Raw genomic sequence first — 19,180 nt, forward strand, 5'->3', positions numbered from 1 at the left:
GTAATTGTCAGTTCATTTTCTCATAAAGCGGCATGAATTAAACCTCGTTGATTACACCTTTGATGCCTGAAAATGGTGTTTAGTTTGGCAGCTCAGTTCACGAGGGCAGTGGCTGCTGATAAGTAAAATTGAACACCCATCTCAGTGTGTGTAGGAGAAAAACAAGCCCAGACACATCCAGATAACGCCAGCATGCCCACCGAACGCCAACCAGACGCCGCTCGAGGGAGTTTACAAGAGATGAGAGATATCAAACCTCCATTACAACACCATAATGACATCAGACCAGAGAGGAACATTTCATTCATTAAAGGTTTATTGTAATAAAAAGCTCTATATCTGCACAAATGCATTTAAAAAATGTTTACATTAAATGCAACCCTGCTTCAAAATAGCTTACAAACTACATCTAAAACAGTAAAGGAGCTGCTCAGCAGCCCACGAGATGCTACAGACGCACTCCGGCCCCGAAACCAACCAACACACACAAAGCATCCTGGGAAAACACAATCACTTCCCCAGAGACGTCAGCGGTGGAGCCTTCAGTCCGTGCGACCCATTTCATGACATCACCAGAGGAAGTTAAAGAGCGTATTGCCTGAGTATTGCACAGTAAGACTTAAAGAACCAGGCAGTGACGTTTATTAGGGGAGTGGTGGCGCTGTGGTTAAGGCAGAGGGGATTATGGGAGTTTGCAAAGGCCTGAAATATGCAAATAAGTTGCATTCTCAAAGTCACCACAGGTGGCGCTATACCAAGCAAAAGCGCAAACAAGTTTTATTGTTATCATCATGAGTGAGCTTTGCAAACGTACAGAAATCTGAAGTCAAATTGCTAAAAGGTTTGCGCAAAGCCCGATTCAAATTGCTTTACATTCTTGCGAGAGTCGTGAGGTATCATCGTAATTGCACTGAAACCGTGCGCGAGCACCAGTGGAAACACCCAAAACCTGTTTTGGGTTTGTAAAAATAAACACAGTGGCAGTCACAGTGCTGAATATCTCTAGAGTCAGTTGTCCGGTTGCGTAACAACCAGTGTTTTAAAGTTAGTCGTAAATAAAGGCCTGAAATGTGAAGTCGCAGGAACGGTAGACTTTCGGCGGTTAGGCGCGACACCGGGGGACACCGGTCGCGTGCGTTCAGCTGGACACCATCATCAGGTAGTTTTTGGGTGGACTCGTGCGACCGCTCATCATGAAGCGGCTTTTGCAGTTCGCCGTGTGGTCGTACGCAGAGGGGGCGTGGCTTGAGCTGGGTGGCTCCGCCTCATAGAGTACACAGATGGAGCCGTCCTCGCCGATGCGGTAGGACACTTCGTACGGGTCGACCCACAGCGTCAGCTCACGCGGCAGGAGCGAGAACAGCTGCCCGCTGGTCAGTCCGATGTGACCGGCTGCTCGGCCAATCAGAGGGTCCATTTCATGATTGATCCGTATGCAGCGGTAACCGGATCCCTTCTGCGGCCTGTCGGGGAACCAGTGGTGCTGGTAGTGTTCTGCAGAAAAATAAACACTTTTGTTAAAATCCAAACTATCTTTTACTAAAGTATATGATCAGTGAATCAATATTGAAAGAAGCTGATATATTTGTAATATTTTTTAAACGAAGTATAAAAGCATTTATGTACGTACCTGAGAGCGCGTGCGCGAGACAGTCTCTGAACAAGTGCAGCTGCGCGTCACTCAAGCGTCCGCGGCTCCGCAAGAGTCTGCAAACGAAACTCGCGGCGGCAGAAACCTCCGGGATCATCTCTGCTCCGGTGCCGTGCATCACTGTATTCCGTTCAAATAAAACCGCTGGTAGTGAAAACCCACAGGAGCTGCTGTCCTTTGATGCTGGTGAATTAGTGCGGCAGGTTTAATGAGGATGAAGCAATCTACATTCCCCGATCCAGTCGGATCTGTTCCGCTGCGCTCTGATCTGTCCCGAAGAGAAGCGGTTCCGCTCATAAATACGCACAAAGCCGTCGACGTCATTCGCGCTGGTGTGAGCGACACGCCCAGCGTCCAATGAAACGGAGGGCGGGGCTTCCTCACTCGACTGATTGGTTGTCAGGATGGAAAACACTGCGTGTTGTGATGACGCTCGCCTTCCGTCCGCGTCCAAATATGGAAGTTTACGTCAAACGTAGCTCCGGTATGCGTGACGACATTCAGGGGGAAAAACAAAGACCGCGTGAACGCGCGCGCTTACCGTAAAGCCTAAGCGTTTAATTATAGAAGCGTGCGGCGTCCGGAGCTGGTTTTCCTCTCTTTTATCATCTGTCGAGCGTAGGAGACACCTCAGCAGAAACTTACACACGACCTAGAAAGAATCAAACTCAACGACCAACCCTAATCCAACAAAACATAACAGACAAAAAGTTTCTAACTCCTGTTAATTTTCTAGTTATATGCATTCAATCCTATTAGTTGTGTGAATGACATAACACAATGTTTTCTGTGTGATAACGTATATATATATATATATATATATATATATATATATATATATATATATATATATATATATATATATGTAAAACATGATGAATTCAGTCGTGAATCTGTATTTAGAGGCGCGTCAGCGACATCTGCCGGCAGCGCGCGTCACGACAAACAGATGTTGAGTCGAGCCTTAATTAATCCAACCTAAACATTCTCTCGTTTGTATTTCCGTTTACATTTGATTTACCACACCTTTAACTCCTGTAGATATCTCAGTCTGACTCGCGCAGCATCTCATCTCTGTCACTGTGCCTTCCCTGTATCTGTTACCATGGCGACCGCTCACATCCTCTTCCAGCAGCTTTCATTTCAGTGATATAACACAAACCAGTTACAATAATCCTCTGCTGCACACTGATACTTCAGGATTTCATGTTATATATTCGGTCATATATATTTATCCACACACACACACACTAATTATTACATACTTTAAATATACTACAGTGTATAGTGTGAGTTTGGTTGGTGTGCACACAGATGGCGGTTCTGCTGTTGTGTGTGTGTGTTTGTCATGTGCACTGACAGCAGGATTGTCTATATTTGGCTGTAGTGTGTATGTGTGTGTGTGTGTTGCAGAAGTTGTCTTGGTTCACGTGAAGGGCTCTCACCATGGCAACACACCTGTGTTTCCGAGCGCCGGCTGGAGACACGACTCTCTCTTTGTGTGTGTATGAATGTGTCCTGATGAAGGATGCACGTAACACACACTCGTGTCTCTGGTTTGGGGTCTGGTGACCCGTCTGACCCGCGGTGCTCCTGCGTGTCCTCGGAGACAGGAGTGAGACGTCGCCACCTGGAGGTGAGCTGGGGCATTATGGGTAATCCCAGAGGAGGAGTGTGTCCTCCCGCACACACACACACACACACACACACCGCCTGCAGTGCAACTGCTGTCTCCTCTGATCTGAGCTGACACGTCCCTCCAGCAGTGTGTGTGTGTGTATGTGTCTTATCTTTAAGCAGAAACATGTGACAAAGTGAGCATTTTCCAGTGTGTTTATATATAACCAGTAAGCAACCCAACCTCGAATGCTGTGTCTGAATCCTGACTTGAACATCTCTCTCTCTCCCATATTTCTCCTCCGAGCTGCTCGCAGAGCCCTGACTTTAAGGACACTGGGTTGATTTATTCATGCCTCTCTTCTGGTTTAGTGGAACTTCTGATGGCTTGACACAGATCTGCACTTTGCTGTGGTGTGTGCTGTCCTCGCTGCATGTGCTGGCCGCAGGAGAGACGCGTGCATGTTCTCCTGACGCCTGTCAGCTCCGCTCACGTCCAGGATCTCACACCGGAGAGTTTAGCAGGGCATCTCCAAACCTTTAAAACCCAACACGCTTGCATGGGCAGAGAGCTCTCTTTCTCCTGTGATCTCAAGTGTCGTGTCCTCTAGAGACACAGAAGAGATCTCTGGTATCTCATGGCAAACCTGAGCACAATGTGAGAACGACTGAGATCTCAATATGAACTCTGGGACTGTGACGTTTTTATTTCTCTCAAGGTATGTCAGGAGAATAATCTGAGACTTAGTTGATGCATAAATGATCCATTAAGTCTCATGAGTTGTTAAGCAATTTGTTAAGTTCTTGTCTTTAAACAGACATTTGTTCTTGTTTAGTTGCTATTTCATATCTTTAGATTTTCTCATTTAAGTATCACTCCTTTGACAAAAAAAATCAAGAATCCAAACTTGGTGATGTCAGGGCATTGTGTTGTGGATGCTCTACAGTTTATTTTAAATATATATAGATATAGATATATATATCTAGATTTGGTTTATCAGGTGAAAATGGTGCACCTGATCTCTTAATGAAGCACCACAGCTCTTACACACTCAACTTTAATTCTTTAATACTAGGTCTAGTGATGAGTGCGTTAATTAATTCCTCTCATTAATTAAATGCACATTTATGTCTTCACAGCTCCGACTGGATGTTGGAGACCCAGTCCACGAGCGTCTGATGAGGGCTGAACCCCACCAGCCAATCAGCTCTCGCGTTACGCCAACAGACGTGGCGGCCCGGCCAATCACAGCGAGGACGTGGCAGAGGTGGGCGGGGCCTGAGTGCTGGAGTGTCTGTGTTCTGGAGCGAGTGCTCACAGAGATAGAGAGAGAGAGGACAGACAACGCTCCGTCTGTGTGTTTGACTCTGCTGCGCGTCTCTCTCACTGCAGCTCTCTCTCTGTGTGTGTGTGTGTGTGTGTGTGTTCATGTGTGCCGGCAGAGGCTGCGTCGCTCCTTCATCACCATCATCTTCATCAGTGAATTCACAGCATCGGCACACGATCCCGCTCATCTGTTGCCGTGGTGATGGGCTGTCGACTGTCATGGCCGTGGATGGGCGACAGGATGGGGGTGAGTCCGGTGTGTGTGTGTGTGTGTGTGTGTGAATGCTCATGATTGTGTGTGCTGATGGTGATCAGGAGTGACACTGATGCTGATACACCACATCTTATTTCAGACACACACACACACACACACTCTCTCTCTCGTGACTCATGCAGTGATGTGTGTTGGTATGAAGATGCAGCATTATTTTCATCATGAGATGTGTGTGTGTGTGTGTGAGCCTGAGGTTCAGCTCAGTCCCGGACGGATCGGGTCTTCAGGCAGGGAAATATGTTTACACAGCTGTGCTTCACTATAGTAGTGTGTGCGTAAGATAAACCGAATCTGGTGAAATAGAGCGTACGCCAAACGACTGAACGCACGATATCTGCATAAACGGGGACTCAAATTAATCACAAGCTTTCTGGTCACTGCGTTTGTCTGTCGTTTGTCCTGTCTTCTTTAGGTGCACGGTCAGGATCTGACCCGCCTGCAGAAGCAAGAGGCCTTCCGTATCCTGGCCAGCTACGAGCAGCCAATCACGCTTCAGATTGAGGGCCGGGGGCGGAGCCTGCAGTATAACAGGACGACGGACTGCAGCACGCAGACGGAGCGACCGTGGGATCCTCTCCGTCCGCACTCGTGCACCCTGCCACGACTGCCTCCTTCGGACAGGTGCGACACACCTGTAGCTCACTGCTGACACCTGCAGGACAAACACAGACGTACACTTCAGAAGCGTTCACGCACAATGCATTCTTGCGTTTTAATTGTTGCTTAAAATACACTTCGTCTAATCATATTCAAGCACTGCGTTTTGAACATTCTGTCATGGGAAAATTCGTTACTTATTACATTCGTTTAAATTATGTTGCTTCCCGAAATTAAGAATGTGTCGTGCGTGAACAAATTTTTTTTGAGTGCATGCGTACTTACTTTAACCATTAGAGCAAACACAGCCATTTTTAACGTGGATGTGCAAGGTTTATGGTGTTCATTCCAAAAACGATAAGTAGAACGATAGCTATATTAGCGTCCGCACCAACACAGCAATACGTTATGTTTATTATACACCTTTAAATGCTTGAACCGGATTCTGATCGCTGTTAAAAAAATAAAAATCCTGGTTCCAACGGTTTCATTTGTGATTGTGATTTCGTTATAGTTGTAGTGTGTACTTCCCTGTTCTCATTGAATTTGAACGATTATTAAAGCATAGTTATCATTACAGTTATCGTCCTAGGTAAACTGGCCTTTATTCGATTATAGTCATTTTTCCTGAACTAAAACAGTCCATTATGCTGCTGGAACTGGTATTTGCTATCATATTATTTTCATTATTATCAAAACCACACTGATTGTGGTTGTATTACATTGATGTAATGTAAATAGTTTTACCATTCATTGCATGTTTTGTTATTCTTCTAGTTATTTATTTAATTCATCTGAACTCCAAAACAAGTTTCAGGTGAATCTTTTTGATTGACTCATTCAAACGAACTGGTTCACAAGAGCCATTTGAATGTGAATAGTACATGACATGATTCTTCTAACTATTAACCCAATGGATCGCAAGTCTTGTCAATTCACAGAAAGTAGCTTCTGCATTGCAAAACAAAGATGGATACTACATACATACATTCCGTTTTGTGAATCAAGGACAAAAAACACATAGGTTTTCGACTGTAATGCTTGGTCATGTAACCAAAAGTTGTCCGAGGGGCAGGTCCATTTATGCCTTCTCACTGGATTTTAAACTCAAAACACATCTGACATGTTCTCATCCTTCGCGCTCCGTCAAGAGCCATCTCTAGCATGTGAGCGGCCTTAAGGCACAGTCATGCTATAGGTTTTGCATTCATCCGCATGTGAATGTGCATGCAAGCATATTATTTTGTTCACTGCATTTAACAGCTTTGCACGCTCACCAGTGATTCATATCACGAGAAGAGGTTTGGATTATTAAGAACCCTTCCAATCTAGAAGGAAACGCCAATGATGCAGTAGCTCCAGATTAAAACCATGATTACGCAGTCATTAGCTTCTACAATAAAACATTTAGTTGCCAAATTACCGTTTTGCTGCCAAATTCAACAATTGGGAAGAAGATTTGAGTGCATAGAGCCTTACATTAGCATTAAGTTAATAAGTGTGCATTGGGATGACAGGATATTTTAGACTAATAAGTGTTGTTTGTTTCAATTTGATGCTGTCACTGACTGTATTTGTGCCATGTAAATATCACACTGTTTTGTAAGAATATTTAAGAGAGGTAAATGCTGGTTTGATTATGCTCATCCACCTGTTGACCTTACATTGGACTTCACTATATGCTAAACCATAACTAATAATATTTTTATACAAAACAATAGTCTTTGAATATGTATCTTTAATTACAAGCAGACATATGAACAAATAGTTAGTAAATATATTAATAAGATTCACTAACCTAGTCGCAGTAACGGTTCCCGGTTTTCAAATTCGACAAATGGCGCGCATTTCAGTGAGGGAGTCAGTTAATTTGGGAACTCCGTAACGGCTCTGAATGATTCGCTGCTTGAGTACGATTCAATACAGTTGCTAGACTGTTCAATGATTCTTTTTGACGGAATCATTCAAAAGAGCTGGTTCACAAGAGTCATTTGCGCGCGAATCGGAGAATCTCCTAGCGGCTCGCGCGCAAACAAGGTATACGTGATGTGCGCGAAGTTTCTCAGATTTTCAAAGTGAACTCATTTCTTAAAAATCTTGTTGTAAACATATATTATTATAGTCGAAGTTTATATACATTAAGTGAAAACAGAACATGAAGGAAACTTTTTTTGCCGATTTTTTGTAAAAACAAAATTCAGTTTATTTTTGTTCCTTTAAAAATATGACAACCATATATCCATCCATCCATCCATCATCTGCCGCTTATCCGGGGCCGGGTCGCGGGGGCAACAGTCTAAGCAAAGACGCCCAGACTTCCCTCTCCCTAGCCACTTCTTCCAGCTCTTCCGGGGGGACCCCGAGACGTTCCCAGGCCAGCCGGGAGACATAGTCCCTCCAGCGTGTCCTAGGTCTTCCCCGGGGCCTCCTCCCGGTGAGACGTGCCTGGAACACCTCCCTGGGAAGGCGTCCAGGAGGCATCCGAAATAGATGCCCGAGCCACCTCAGCTGGCTCCTCTCGATGTGGAGGAGCAACGGCTCTACTCTGAGCTCCTCCCGAGTGACCGAGCTTCTCACCCTATCTCTAAGGGAGCGCCCAGCCACCCTACGGAGAAAGCTCATTTCGGCCGCCTGTATCCGGGATCTTGTCCTTTCGGTCATGACCCACAGCTCATGGTCATGACCTATGGTCATGACAACCATATAGTTATATTTAATAGTGTGTATTAACACAAGCATCATTATTATAATTAAACGACCAACTATTGTTAATATCACTATTGTATATGAGATGTAACCTTCATATTTCATATAGCCATCATACTCTTTCCAGGCATCTTTATGCAGTTGTTGGTTCTTTCTATCAGAATGAGGTCAGCAGCTCACAAGATGAAGGAGGCGGAGCCAGAGATGTGTGCTGGAGGGAGGGGGCGTGGCTTGTGTTATCAGCTTATAATATCCACCTAGACATTTATAAGTGTAATATATAAGTGTTTGTTGTTCTGACAGGACGTACTACAATCACATGACCCTGCCCGGCACCCATAGAGACGGAAGCAGATACGAGTACCTACCAAACGTGCCCAGAGACCCAGAGCACAGAGAACGCCTGGCCTACAATGTAAGATAATACCATCATCTCATTCAGTAACTGTTCTGTCAATGAAACGTTGAATGATGTGCTGGTTTCAGGACTCAGAGTTCTCCAGCGGCGTGTCTCCGGCACAAAACTGTCTGATCAGATGCTGTAACGCCAACCTGGAGGAACCCAGAAGTTTCCAGAGTCAGGTGAGAGTTACGACTTAAAGTGTGAATGTATGACTGGGACTTGAGGAATAATGGACGAAGAACCAACCATTGAATTATTGAACACTCAGTGAGCACTCTGGGTAGTGTACAAAGTGTACGTTTAAGGCAGTACATCCCATGGTGTATAGAGTAAAATAAACTGAAACCTAATATATATATCATCATACTTCTCCAGCTGATAGATCAAATACAATGAAATAAACACTTAGTTTTTTTACAGACACTTATATTTTGGATGTAACTGAAACAACGTTTTGAAAAGCCAAGAAGCCTTGAAAAAAGTGTGTGAAAATTCCTGATGAATTTTTTTGCCTCCAGTGTCTTACTTTAAAAATAATGTGGTGTAGTGCAGTCAGAATATGATGGCAACCAATTAATGAAGACCGGAGGAATCTAGAAGCAGCGTTCTAGAATGTAGAGCAGCGGTGCAGGTTCACATCTGAGGGATAGTCTTTTTTCTGGTTCTCGTGTGATTCTCTTCATCCGTCACAGACCGAGAGGCGAGGAGTCACATATTATGTAAGTTATGTGTTACCAAGCAACTAGCGATCATAAATACAGCTGAAGACTGTGAGCCACCAGACTGACTCTCTCGCTCCAATAGAGGACCGCTCAATCAATAGAATTCATGATGAATTAAAATTTTAAGCACGTTTTTTCTTTATTTATTTAGGTGCGTTCACACTCTGTGGGTTAACTTAATGGTAGGCGTTTCTACTCTACTGCAGTATCTACTGTATCCAATGCTGTTGGGTGTCGCTGCTCATTTCATATAGTTAAGCTCTGCGTAATTTTGTTGCATAGTCAATGGACGCCCGTGTCACCTCAAATTGCCAACTCATTAAAAATAAATGTTTTTTCATTGCACATTTCTGTCAGCCATTTAAAAGTACTAAATTCTTCATCAAATCGTCAATGCATGTATTAATATACTGAGAAAACCTGACTGGATGAAGCACATATGAGTTTGCGGTTAAATAACTCACTTACACGTCATGGAAAATTTTATAGTTTTTATAGTATATAAAATAAATAGTTGTTGAATACTTGTGTCTTTATCATATTGCTGCTCTTTGGTAAAACACTGCAGTAAATCTTTTCACCATTAGAGGTTGCTTTAGGTATGGCTTTTTGCCATGGTAAAATCACTGTAATTCATCACTTCTAGTATATTATTGCTCTAATGCCATAATAATATGTGTGTGTTTGTGGCAGACTGATGACGATGACTACATGATGGAGAAACCGCTGGGTTACCTGCCTCTTCACCATGAGCTGGACAGTGGGCTCGGCTGGACGGATGGTAGTTTCCACCAGGGGGAGCTGTCGGGGGTGGAGACGGAGGAGGGGCTTGAGGAATGCCACGGTCACGGCCGGGGCGGGTCGCCATCGTCCGAGTCATTCATCTCGTCTGAACTTAGCGACTCTGGTTTTTACAGTGTCAGCACCGGCGAGTTTATGCGCTTCCAGCGTCTGCTCGAGAAACGCATGCGCCATTACAACGCCCGCATGCACCACCAGGGGGAGCCCTGTTCCCGTGAGCGGCGGGATAGTCAGATAAAACACCCCCTAGAGGCCATCCCCGAAACGCTGACGGTCCAGCCTCAAAACGTCTGCGTGCCCGTCCTGGGATCGCGAGGTCTGTCGCGCGTGTCGTCTGTGCAGTACCGTAAAGTGGAGCGGCCGTGTTTGAACAGGCACAGCTCCAGCAGCGGCTCGCTGTTCAATCCCGCACTGTACTCCACCTGCAGTACGCCCTCCGGCCAGCGACGGCTGCCACCTCATCCGAGTTCTACGGGAATGCTGAGAAGAAGCAGGACACTGCATCACCGTCCTGCACCCATGGAGTACCGCAGACGGGCGAGTCACCCAGCCTCGCCCAACTACTGTAGCGGCACGCTGCATCCCTGCGGCCACAGAGTCGACCCGCCCATGAATCTACCCGAGGAGACGGACTTGGCACTTATGCACACCGCCAATCGCCCAGCACACCCTGTTGTACTCCCCACTGCACACCCTACACAGACTGTACACGCTACACATGCAATGAGTCAACCGTCTCTGATCTCTCCAGCTGATGAGCACTGCTATATCCCTCCAGATCTCCATGACAGCAGCAGGATCCGAGCATCCACCGAACCTCAGCTACAGAACAGCTTTGTGACCCAACAGCCGCCCATCTGGCAAAGGGACGGGCGTTTCCACACCCTAAGCCACACGCCCAGTCAGGATGCCAATGACACTTGGCCCAAACCCGCCAACCGTGCAGGCTCAGGGGGCGGAGGCGGTCTCTACAGCACCTTGGAGGGCCACACACCCACTGCTGCCATCAGGAAACCTTCCGCCGGGAACCTGCGGGCCTTAAGAAACCAGATGCTGCGGGATAGAGCATCCCGTCTGGCGGACGAGCGTAGCGGCATGAGCACGGATGAAGAGAGTCACAGCGAGGTCCGAATGGGTCGCTACTGGAGCCGCACTGAGCGCCGCGAACACATGCTGCAGAAACAGCGACAGCTGCAGGCTAGAAGCGGCGGCGGCATAGCCGCGTCAGGATTGGTGCATAGCGGCGGAGTCTTGGGAGGAACTATTGGAGACAGTTGTAGTACCCTTCTTGAGCTGAGCCAGAGGAAACTTAGTCGTCTAAGGACCCGGAAGCTGCTGGACGACTGGACCACCGTAGAGGAACTCCTAACGCACGGAACGCGCCTGGGTCCCAGCGAAGATGCCCGGCAGCTGCCTACGTCGTTGCTCACCGTCACAACCGTATAGCGACACCCACCTAGCGTGTGTTTAGACTGACGTGTGTGTGTTTGTGTGTGTTGGACCAGCCGCACTACACAAAGCTACCTCCTGACATTGAGGTTTACTGTAGATACAGACGTTTCCGAGCACCGTAGTACATTGATTTTTAAATGTTATGTTTGCAGTATCTTGTTTTGCATTGTGTTGTGAAGAGATGATTCATTAGGAAGAGAATTCACTGCAGTTTGATTCGACCGCGTGAAGCAATACAACAGAGACCGACGCCAGGCAAAGCGGATTTCATTTGGTGCCAAGAAAAGTTTACGTTACGGATCATTTTAAGGTGGTGCTAAACGAGAGATTCATTCCTTCAACATTATTTGCAACTAGCTTATAAACGACATCTGAATTACGTCACTTTTGCACAAAAACACAAAACAAAAAACTAATCCCTTTCTGACTGTCTTCCTCTAGCTAATTTGTGGCATTAGCACAGCCCCAATTTTCAATCATGAACCTGATTCTCTGGGAATAATATTGGATAATCTATCGATGGATCACGAGTCGCCGCGATTGGGTGTGCAGGGTCATGCTGGAGATCGGGCAGCGGAAACATGAGCGTGTGTTGTGAATGTGTGCGGGTTCTTGCACTATAACTGTAGTTCTGTAGAGTATTTTTAAAGCTATTTTTCTTGTGCTCTTCACAATTGATGTCACGAAAAGAAACAAAGAACTTTTATAAAGATTCAAACAAGAATTATTAGTAGTGTTAATTTGGAGAGACAGATGAGGCGCTGAGCTGTGGGTGTTTTTTTTTTTTTTATGTGCAAATGTCAGATATTTTCTGCACACCGTTCCTTAAATTATGGGGTTTCAATTCACAACGAGCCTCGTGAAACGCCAGCAGAATTAATTCTGGAAATTGATAAAAGTGATAGCAGTTATCAAACGGTGTTCTGAATGATTTAATCAAAGTAGTTCTGATCGCATTTCATGAACGAAACCTAATTATTTTTTATTAATTAAGCAGAAAATCAGGATTTTTCCCACCTGCACTATTGTGGTGCACAAGGAGCACTGGGGTGTTTACAATTTTCCCTCACAACTGTGACTCTGCGGCACATCTCGCGCTCGCGCCCTCGTTTCTGAGGTGAAATCACGTCATTTCCACCGTGAGTCAAGCGCCGTGAATAATGGATGTGAACGGATGGAACATTAACAGAAAAACTGCCTCTCATTGGATTTTGCTCGTTTCCACTTTTAGAAATCACTTTCTTGGAATATGATGTACATGTGGTTGTAATAAAGATGAGATTTTAATTAGCTACTTCAAGATTGTTGAGTTTTTTTTTTTAACGCTATTGAAGTGGGCATTCCTAAGTGAAATCTGTCATGACAACAAACTTCATTTATATCGGAAACGGAGAGTCTCTGAATGAAGCGAGTGAAATCCCGCGCTCATTTTCACACAAGACTTTCCTATAGTTCATGAATATCACAGATTTTCGAGGAGCATCTTTGGCTTATTCTAGCTTGAGTATGAATATTGATTAAAAAATCCTTGACATGCTCAGCAGCTTATTAAACCAAGGTTTATTGTAGTAAAAGTGTAGTTAACATGTTTTTTTTTCTTTTTTTGAGCGTATTGATTACCATTTGTAGATTAACTACAAATTTCATGGTTAATGTAGCAAAAAAAAAAAAACAAAAAAAAAAAACGTTAAATTTGTGTTTACCATTGTTTATAGCATTTTTCTTTTCTTTTTTTTTTGTGGTCAAACAAATGGTTTGTAATTACTATTTTTTATTAATATTTTACAAATAACAGGCTACTCATATTTATCCTAATGTAATTTCTGCCTCGTAAAAAAACGCTTAAAAATGACATTAAAAGTCATAATTGTTATCAAAATTATGGATTTTAACGCCGACATCATGCAATTAAAAAAGTCGAACATTTATGAGACAATACGAAATTATTATATAATAAATAAAATTCATAACAGTAGAAATTTTGACGTAAAATTAAAAATGTATTTCTAAACTGACATACTACATCGAAATTATGACAAGCTATACTCATGAGGTAAAAAGGTTATGACTTTTACATTATAATCAGTAGAGGTTGAAATCATGTCTTAAGTCAATGATGATTTTAGGTTGAAATTATGACAGTCATAATCATGATGTAAAATTACTAATTATGACTTAATACTTTTCACAATCGTAATTTTAGACTTTTGAAGTAATAATTTCTACTTTCATCTCATGGTCATTTACACTTACTGTATTGCATGATTTTTTTTTCCTTACTTGGCGAAAATGTACTTTCAAACTATTTAGAGACATTAGAAAGTATAATGTGAGGAACAGTGATGCTTTGAGCCTCAGCAGGAATCACTAACGAGATGACTTCAGAGAAACTTGACTTTCTTACTTTTGTTCACTTACTTTCGTCCGATTTTCAGTCTTTAGATCTTTGTGAATAAAACATAGAAACACAAAATGGAATCCAACAGTAGAAAAGCACAAAATGGAACCGAATAACAGAAAAATGTCTTTCCCTGGCTCGGTTTCATTCCCGCGCCGATGACTCCGCCTGCTGGACGGAAACTGTCAGTGCAAGAAACAAAATGGAGGCTCACTGGTTTTTTTTTTTTTTTTTTTTTTTTTTTTTTTTTTTTTAATAAACCTTTATTAAACAACAAGGCATTACAAAATGTAAAATAACAGAGCACAAACAAAATGCTATGTAGAACAGTACAGAGTAGCACAAATCTTTTCAACATTTATAAAAATATGAAAACAATGTTCAAAAACATAAAATAAAATAAATAAAATATATAAAAATACGAGCACATAAATAAATTAAACATAGATATTAAAGTATTACTAAAATAAAATCTCTTAACAGCCGGGCTTTAGAAAATTTGCATTTTTCCAATGCACTATTAATCAAAATTAACTCGTTTTTGAAAGCTTCAAAGATGGGAGACATTTTCAAAAACCGACATTTATGAATAAAAAATTTTGCCAATAAAAGAAGATTATTATTTCCAAATTCTGTAGATTTATCATCCAACTGAAAACCATATTTGATAATATCAAAAGTTAGAGCTGGACAAAAAGTTTTACAGGCTAACCAATTCTGGAGAGTTGACCAAAACAATTTGGTGTGAGCACATGAAAAGAAGAGATGTTCCACCGTTTCAATTTGAGAATGACAGAAAGTACATGTATTAATACCGATATTGAATCTATTGTGTAGGAAATCATTTGAAGGATAAATGTCATTCAGTAATTTAAAGTGAATTTCCTTAACTTTCGGTGAGACTGGATAAGAAAGATAACTAGTTCTTATCTTTGAAATGGTTTTCGGAGTGAAATTCTTGAGAAGAAAATGCCTCTTTAGTTGAGCTGGAAAGTAAGTAGCTGTAAGGAGAGACCTTAACAATTTGTTATTACATTTTTTGTCAACAAATTGGACACCATCAAAAGAAAGACTAGGTACTTGTACTACAGGTGATATATACAGTAATGTCCCTTTAATTAACTGAATTAGTGCTGAAGGGATAGCCTTAATTATTTTGTTATATTTGGTTCTAGAACATAAAATGTTGTATTTAACAATAAAGTCATTATGTCCTAGTAGGTTACCACTGCAGTCAAATAAATGTAACAGTGACCACACTCCCTGATCCATCCAGTCCTTATAATAAATTGACTTTCTATTAATCAAAATGTATCTGTTGTTCCATATTGAAGTTGTATGTGGCGAAAAGTTATGTTTGTATAACATCTTCCAGTATTGGAGAGCCTGTTTATGAAAATCAGCCAATTTGAGGGGTAATTTAGAAATATCAAAATCACATTTAAGTAAAAAATCTATTCCGCCAACACTCTCAAAGATCATCTTAGGGAAAGAAAACCAAAAACCATTACTATTTTTCAAAAAAGACTGCAGCCATTTGAGTTTAATGGTACCATTCATTGATTCAAAATCAATCACATTTAAGCCTCCATCTTGAAGAGATTTCACTATATCGTTTTTCCTAATGTAATGATATTTATTTTTCCAAATAAAATTGTAATGATTTTGATTGATTTTTTTCATCATATTGTCCGACACCGGTAAACAATATGAAGGGTAAATAAGTCTGGAAAGACTTTCCATTTTAGTTAAAAGAATGCGTCCAAAAATAGAAAGATCCCTCTGAAGCCAGCTATTCAATATAGTTTTACATTTGGTCACATTATTTTCAATGTTCAGAAGTTCTCTTGAATTTTTTTCTTTGGAAATTCTAATTCCTAAATACTTAACTTCAGTTTTGATCGGAATATTAGCTACAACCACTTGTGACTGGTCATGAATAGTTAAAACTTCACATTTATTTTTATTCAGATTCAAACCCGAGGCTTTTGAGAATAGTGAAATCTCAAACAAGGCAGGAGGAATTTGTGAAATGTCTTTTAGGAAAAGAGTGGTGTCGTCTGCTAGCTGACTAATGATCAAAGAAGTTCCCATCACAGTCAAAGGTTTTATATTTCGATTATGTTTTAAGAAAATTGCCAAAAGCTCAGCAACTATAATGAAGAGTAGCGGTGATGTGGGGCATCCTTGACGAATACCTCTTTTAATCATAAAACGTTGTGTAGTCCCAAATGGCAAGGAAATTGAGCTATTGATGTCATAATAGAGGGTAGAAATTAATTTCAAAAATGTATCGCCAAATCCAAAATATTTCAGAGCTTGTAAAATAAAAGGATGTTCAACAGTATCAAACGCTTTGTAGAAATCTAAAAAGAGAATAGCTCCGTCATCTTTAATGAGGTGATTATAATCTAGTAGATCCAATACAAGCCTAATATTGTTAAAAATAGATCTATTTTTTAGAAAACCTGATTGTGTCTCACTGATTACTTGCGGTAAAACCTCCTTTAATCTGTCTGCTATAACATGAGAGAGTATTTTATAATCAGTGTTTAGCAAAGTAATTGGACGTAAATTATCTACAATCCTCTTATCTTTCCCTGCTTTTGGAATAAGAATAATAAGACCCTGTTTCATTGTGGATGTCAACATCTCATTATTAATAACATCGTTTATGGCTTTAAATAGAAAGTCTCTTAAATCCTCCCAGAAGAATTTGTAAAAAGCAGCAGTTAAACCATCCTGACCGGGAGCTTTACCAGTTTTTAATTTCTTAATCACCCTATCTAGATTATCGATAGTTGTGTCAGAATCACAAATATCTTTACTGATGGAATCAATCTTTGGGATGTGTCTTTCCAATAACTTAAAAAAATTAGAAGAGTCAGTAGCAGAGTACTCCGAGGTATACAATGTAGAATAATATTTGTAAATTTCTTCTGATATGATCCCTTCTTTTGTACATTCATGACCGTCAATAATTAGAGCATTTATAGATTTTTTTTCCTGCCTTCTTTTTTCTAAATTGCTAAAATAGGAGGTACTTTTCTCTCCTTCCTCCAACCACTTAGCTCTGGATCTAATGAAAGCTCCATGTGCTTTTTTCTTGTACAATAAGTCTAATTGAGAGTGTAAATTTAAAAAAGTTTTTTTTTCCATCTCTGTGGTACTAGTCTTAATAGAGTAGCTATTTATATCTTGGATCAGTTTATACTCGTATTCCTTTTGTTGTTTAATTCTCTGTTTACCAAATGCAATGGCAAATTCTCTGATCTTATATTTTAAATATTCCCATCTTTTCATGTATGTACCAATACTGACATCAATATAAATATTTTTAATCAAACCCTTAACAGTGCTTACAAATTCGTCACAGTTCAAAAGATCTGCATTCAATTTCCAATAATCCTTTTTGAAAGTTGGTTTGTTTTCAGGACTCAACTGCAGGACTAAAACACTGTGATCAGTTAAAGGAGCTGTAGAAATAGAAATATCAGAGCTGCAGTTAAATATATCTGAAGTACCTAACCACAAATCAATTCTGGACTTATAATTCCCATTTGGTTTTATCCAAGAGAATTGAGTGGACTGTAAATTCCTTTCCCTCCACAGGTCGATTAAGCTATTAGAATTTAAAAAATCAAAGATTATTGGATTCCACTGATCAACATTGTGTCTGGGAGGACTTCTATCCAGCCATTCATTGGGCACTAGATTAAAATCCCCACCTAATAAGATGTTACTGGTATGGTATTGCTGCTTTAATTCAAATAAAACATCAGATATTTTCTCTAGCATGTTCTTATTTTGAGAGGGTAAAGCATAGCCATAAACATTAACCAAAATCAAGTAAGAACCTTCAATATTCAGCACTACTGCCAACCAGTGACCGAACTCATCACTCTGAGAAGTCACCACATTTCCTGGACATCCATTAAAACAAATAGCCACCCCGGCGGAATAATTAGTACCATGGCTGAATAACATTTTTCCACCCCACTGGTTTGACCAAAACGTGGCATCAGCAGCAACAGAGTGTGTTTCTTGAAACAAAGTGCAATGAGCCTTTAGCCCTTTACAAAACAAAAATAATGCTTTTCTTTTTAAATTGTCTCTAATACCTCTTACATTTAATGATATGAAGGATATACTTGTGCTCAACATTCATAGAAAACAAAATCAAGTAGAACAAGTCAAACAAATATGTAAAAATGAATACAAATGAGAAATAGAAAGATACTGCTTTCTCTTTAAAACATAAATAACTGGTGAAGACACCTCTAACTTATATTCTTAAAACCAATCCAACCCTCTTATCTATTTTAGACCAAAGGAGAAAAAAAAAAATTCTTACGAAGAATAATCAGTTTTGTGAAACTATCACATTTAAATCTCTTCAGTTATCCGCAAGAATGCGACGGCCGTCGATATAACCGTAGGCACCTCTGTAGTATGCTTTTTGTCCCGCGTTTCTGGCCTGAGAAATCTTTGGCCAAAGTTTCTCTCTTTCAAGGCGATCTTCCTTGGACAGGTCTTCAGCAAAACGGATGCCTTCCGTTTTACAGATGGATGATTCCTTGGACTTTCTCCATATTCCGTCACGATGTAGGCGTCTGGTGAATTGGACAATCACCTGACGATTCCTCCCGTCTTCCTGTCTTCCAAGCCGATGAACTGTGTCCACCGAGTGCTCCATAACATCTGCCCATTCGGGAGCGATCCTACCGAGGAGTTTGACGACAGCATTTCTAATATCTTCTCCCATGACCTCCTTCAATCCTTTAATCCTTAAATTCCATCTCCTGGAGTAACGATCCTTCTCTCTCGCTTTCTCTTTCAGCATATCAACTTCTTTACGCAGGAGAAGAGCCTCATTCTCCAAACCGACTATCTTTCCTTTGCATTCTTGTACTTCCCCAGCTTGAAATTCAAGAGACTTTGCCAGACTTGCTATCATCACAGAGTTTTCGGTAAGCTTTTTGTTTAAATCCGCCATCTTGTCATCTTGTTGATCGAATCTTATGTGAAGAGCTTGAACGGCATTCAATATATCAGTTGCAGTTGGACTCTGTTTGGGTAATTTCCTCTGGTGCTCTCCTTTCGAAGGAGTTTGAGGTGGAGAATCAGACGTATCCTCAAAACTCCTCTTTCCTCCGCTGCCATTCTCCGTCTCCATCTCTGACCCGCAGTAATCATGTTCAGCAAGGGATGGGGAATTCCCCTCCGTTTCTT

The 19,180-nt window shown here is 41.5% G+C and overlaps 2 protein-coding genes across 2 annotated transcripts; one reads left to right on the top strand and one right to left on the bottom strand.

Moving 5' to 3' along the window:
* Nucleotides 1-298: 298 nt before the first annotated feature.
* Nucleotides 299-1,953, bottom strand: LOC127943395 (protein BTG2). Its single transcript, XM_052539864.1, has 2 exons — nt 1,631-1,953; nt 299-1,494 (listed from the first exon to the last, which is right to left on the bottom strand). Exons 1-2 carry the CDS (start codon nt 1,767-1,769, stop codon nt 1,139-1,141), a joined length of 495 nt encoding a protein of 164 aa, XP_052395824.1. The 5' UTR covers nt 1,770-1,953; the 3' UTR covers nt 299-1,138.
* A 1,046-nt stretch (nt 1,954-2,999) lies between these two features.
* Nucleotides 3,000-12,845, top strand: LOC127942706 (E3 ubiquitin-protein ligase PDZRN3-like). The gene is made up of 6 exons (XM_052538615.1): nt 3,000-3,987; nt 4,409-4,842; nt 5,282-5,490; nt 8,476-8,587; nt 8,659-8,754; nt 9,991-12,845. The coding sequence occupies exons 2-6, from the start codon at nt 4,798-4,800 to the stop codon at nt 11,542-11,544; spliced, it is 2,016 nt and encodes a 671-aa protein (XP_052394575.1). The 5' UTR covers nt 3,000-3,987; nt 4,409-4,797; the 3' UTR covers nt 11,545-12,845.
* Nucleotides 12,846-19,180: the final 6,335 nt, after the last annotated feature.

This window comes from Carassius gibelio, chromosome A22 (genome assembly GCF_023724105.1).
Source record: "Carassius gibelio isolate Cgi1373 ecotype wild population from Czech Republic chromosome A22, carGib1.2-hapl.c, whole genome shotgun sequence".
NCBI lineage: Eukaryota > Metazoa > Chordata > Actinopteri > Cypriniformes > Cyprinidae > Carassius > Carassius gibelio.

Coding starts and splice junctions, on each gene's coding strand:
- LOC127943395 (XM_052539864.1), bottom strand. CDS start 1,769: ATGCACGGCACCGGAGCAGAGATGATCCCGGAGGTTTCTGCCGCCGCG. Junction 1,495..1,630: donor TCTCGCGCACGCGCTCTCAG/GTACGTACATAA, acceptor ATTTTTCTGCAG/AACACTACCAGCACCACTGG.
- LOC127942706 (XM_052538615.1), top strand. CDS start 4,798: ATGGGCTGTCGACTGTCATGGCCGTGGATGGGCGACAGGATGGGG. Junction 4,843..5,281: donor GGATGGGCGACAGGATGGGG/GTGAGTCCGGTG, acceptor TGTCTTCTTTAG/GTGCACGGTCAGGATCTGAC. Junction 8,588..8,658: donor GAGAACGCCTGGCCTACAAT/GTAAGATAATAC, acceptor TGCTGGTTTCAG/GACTCAGAGTTCTCCAGCGG.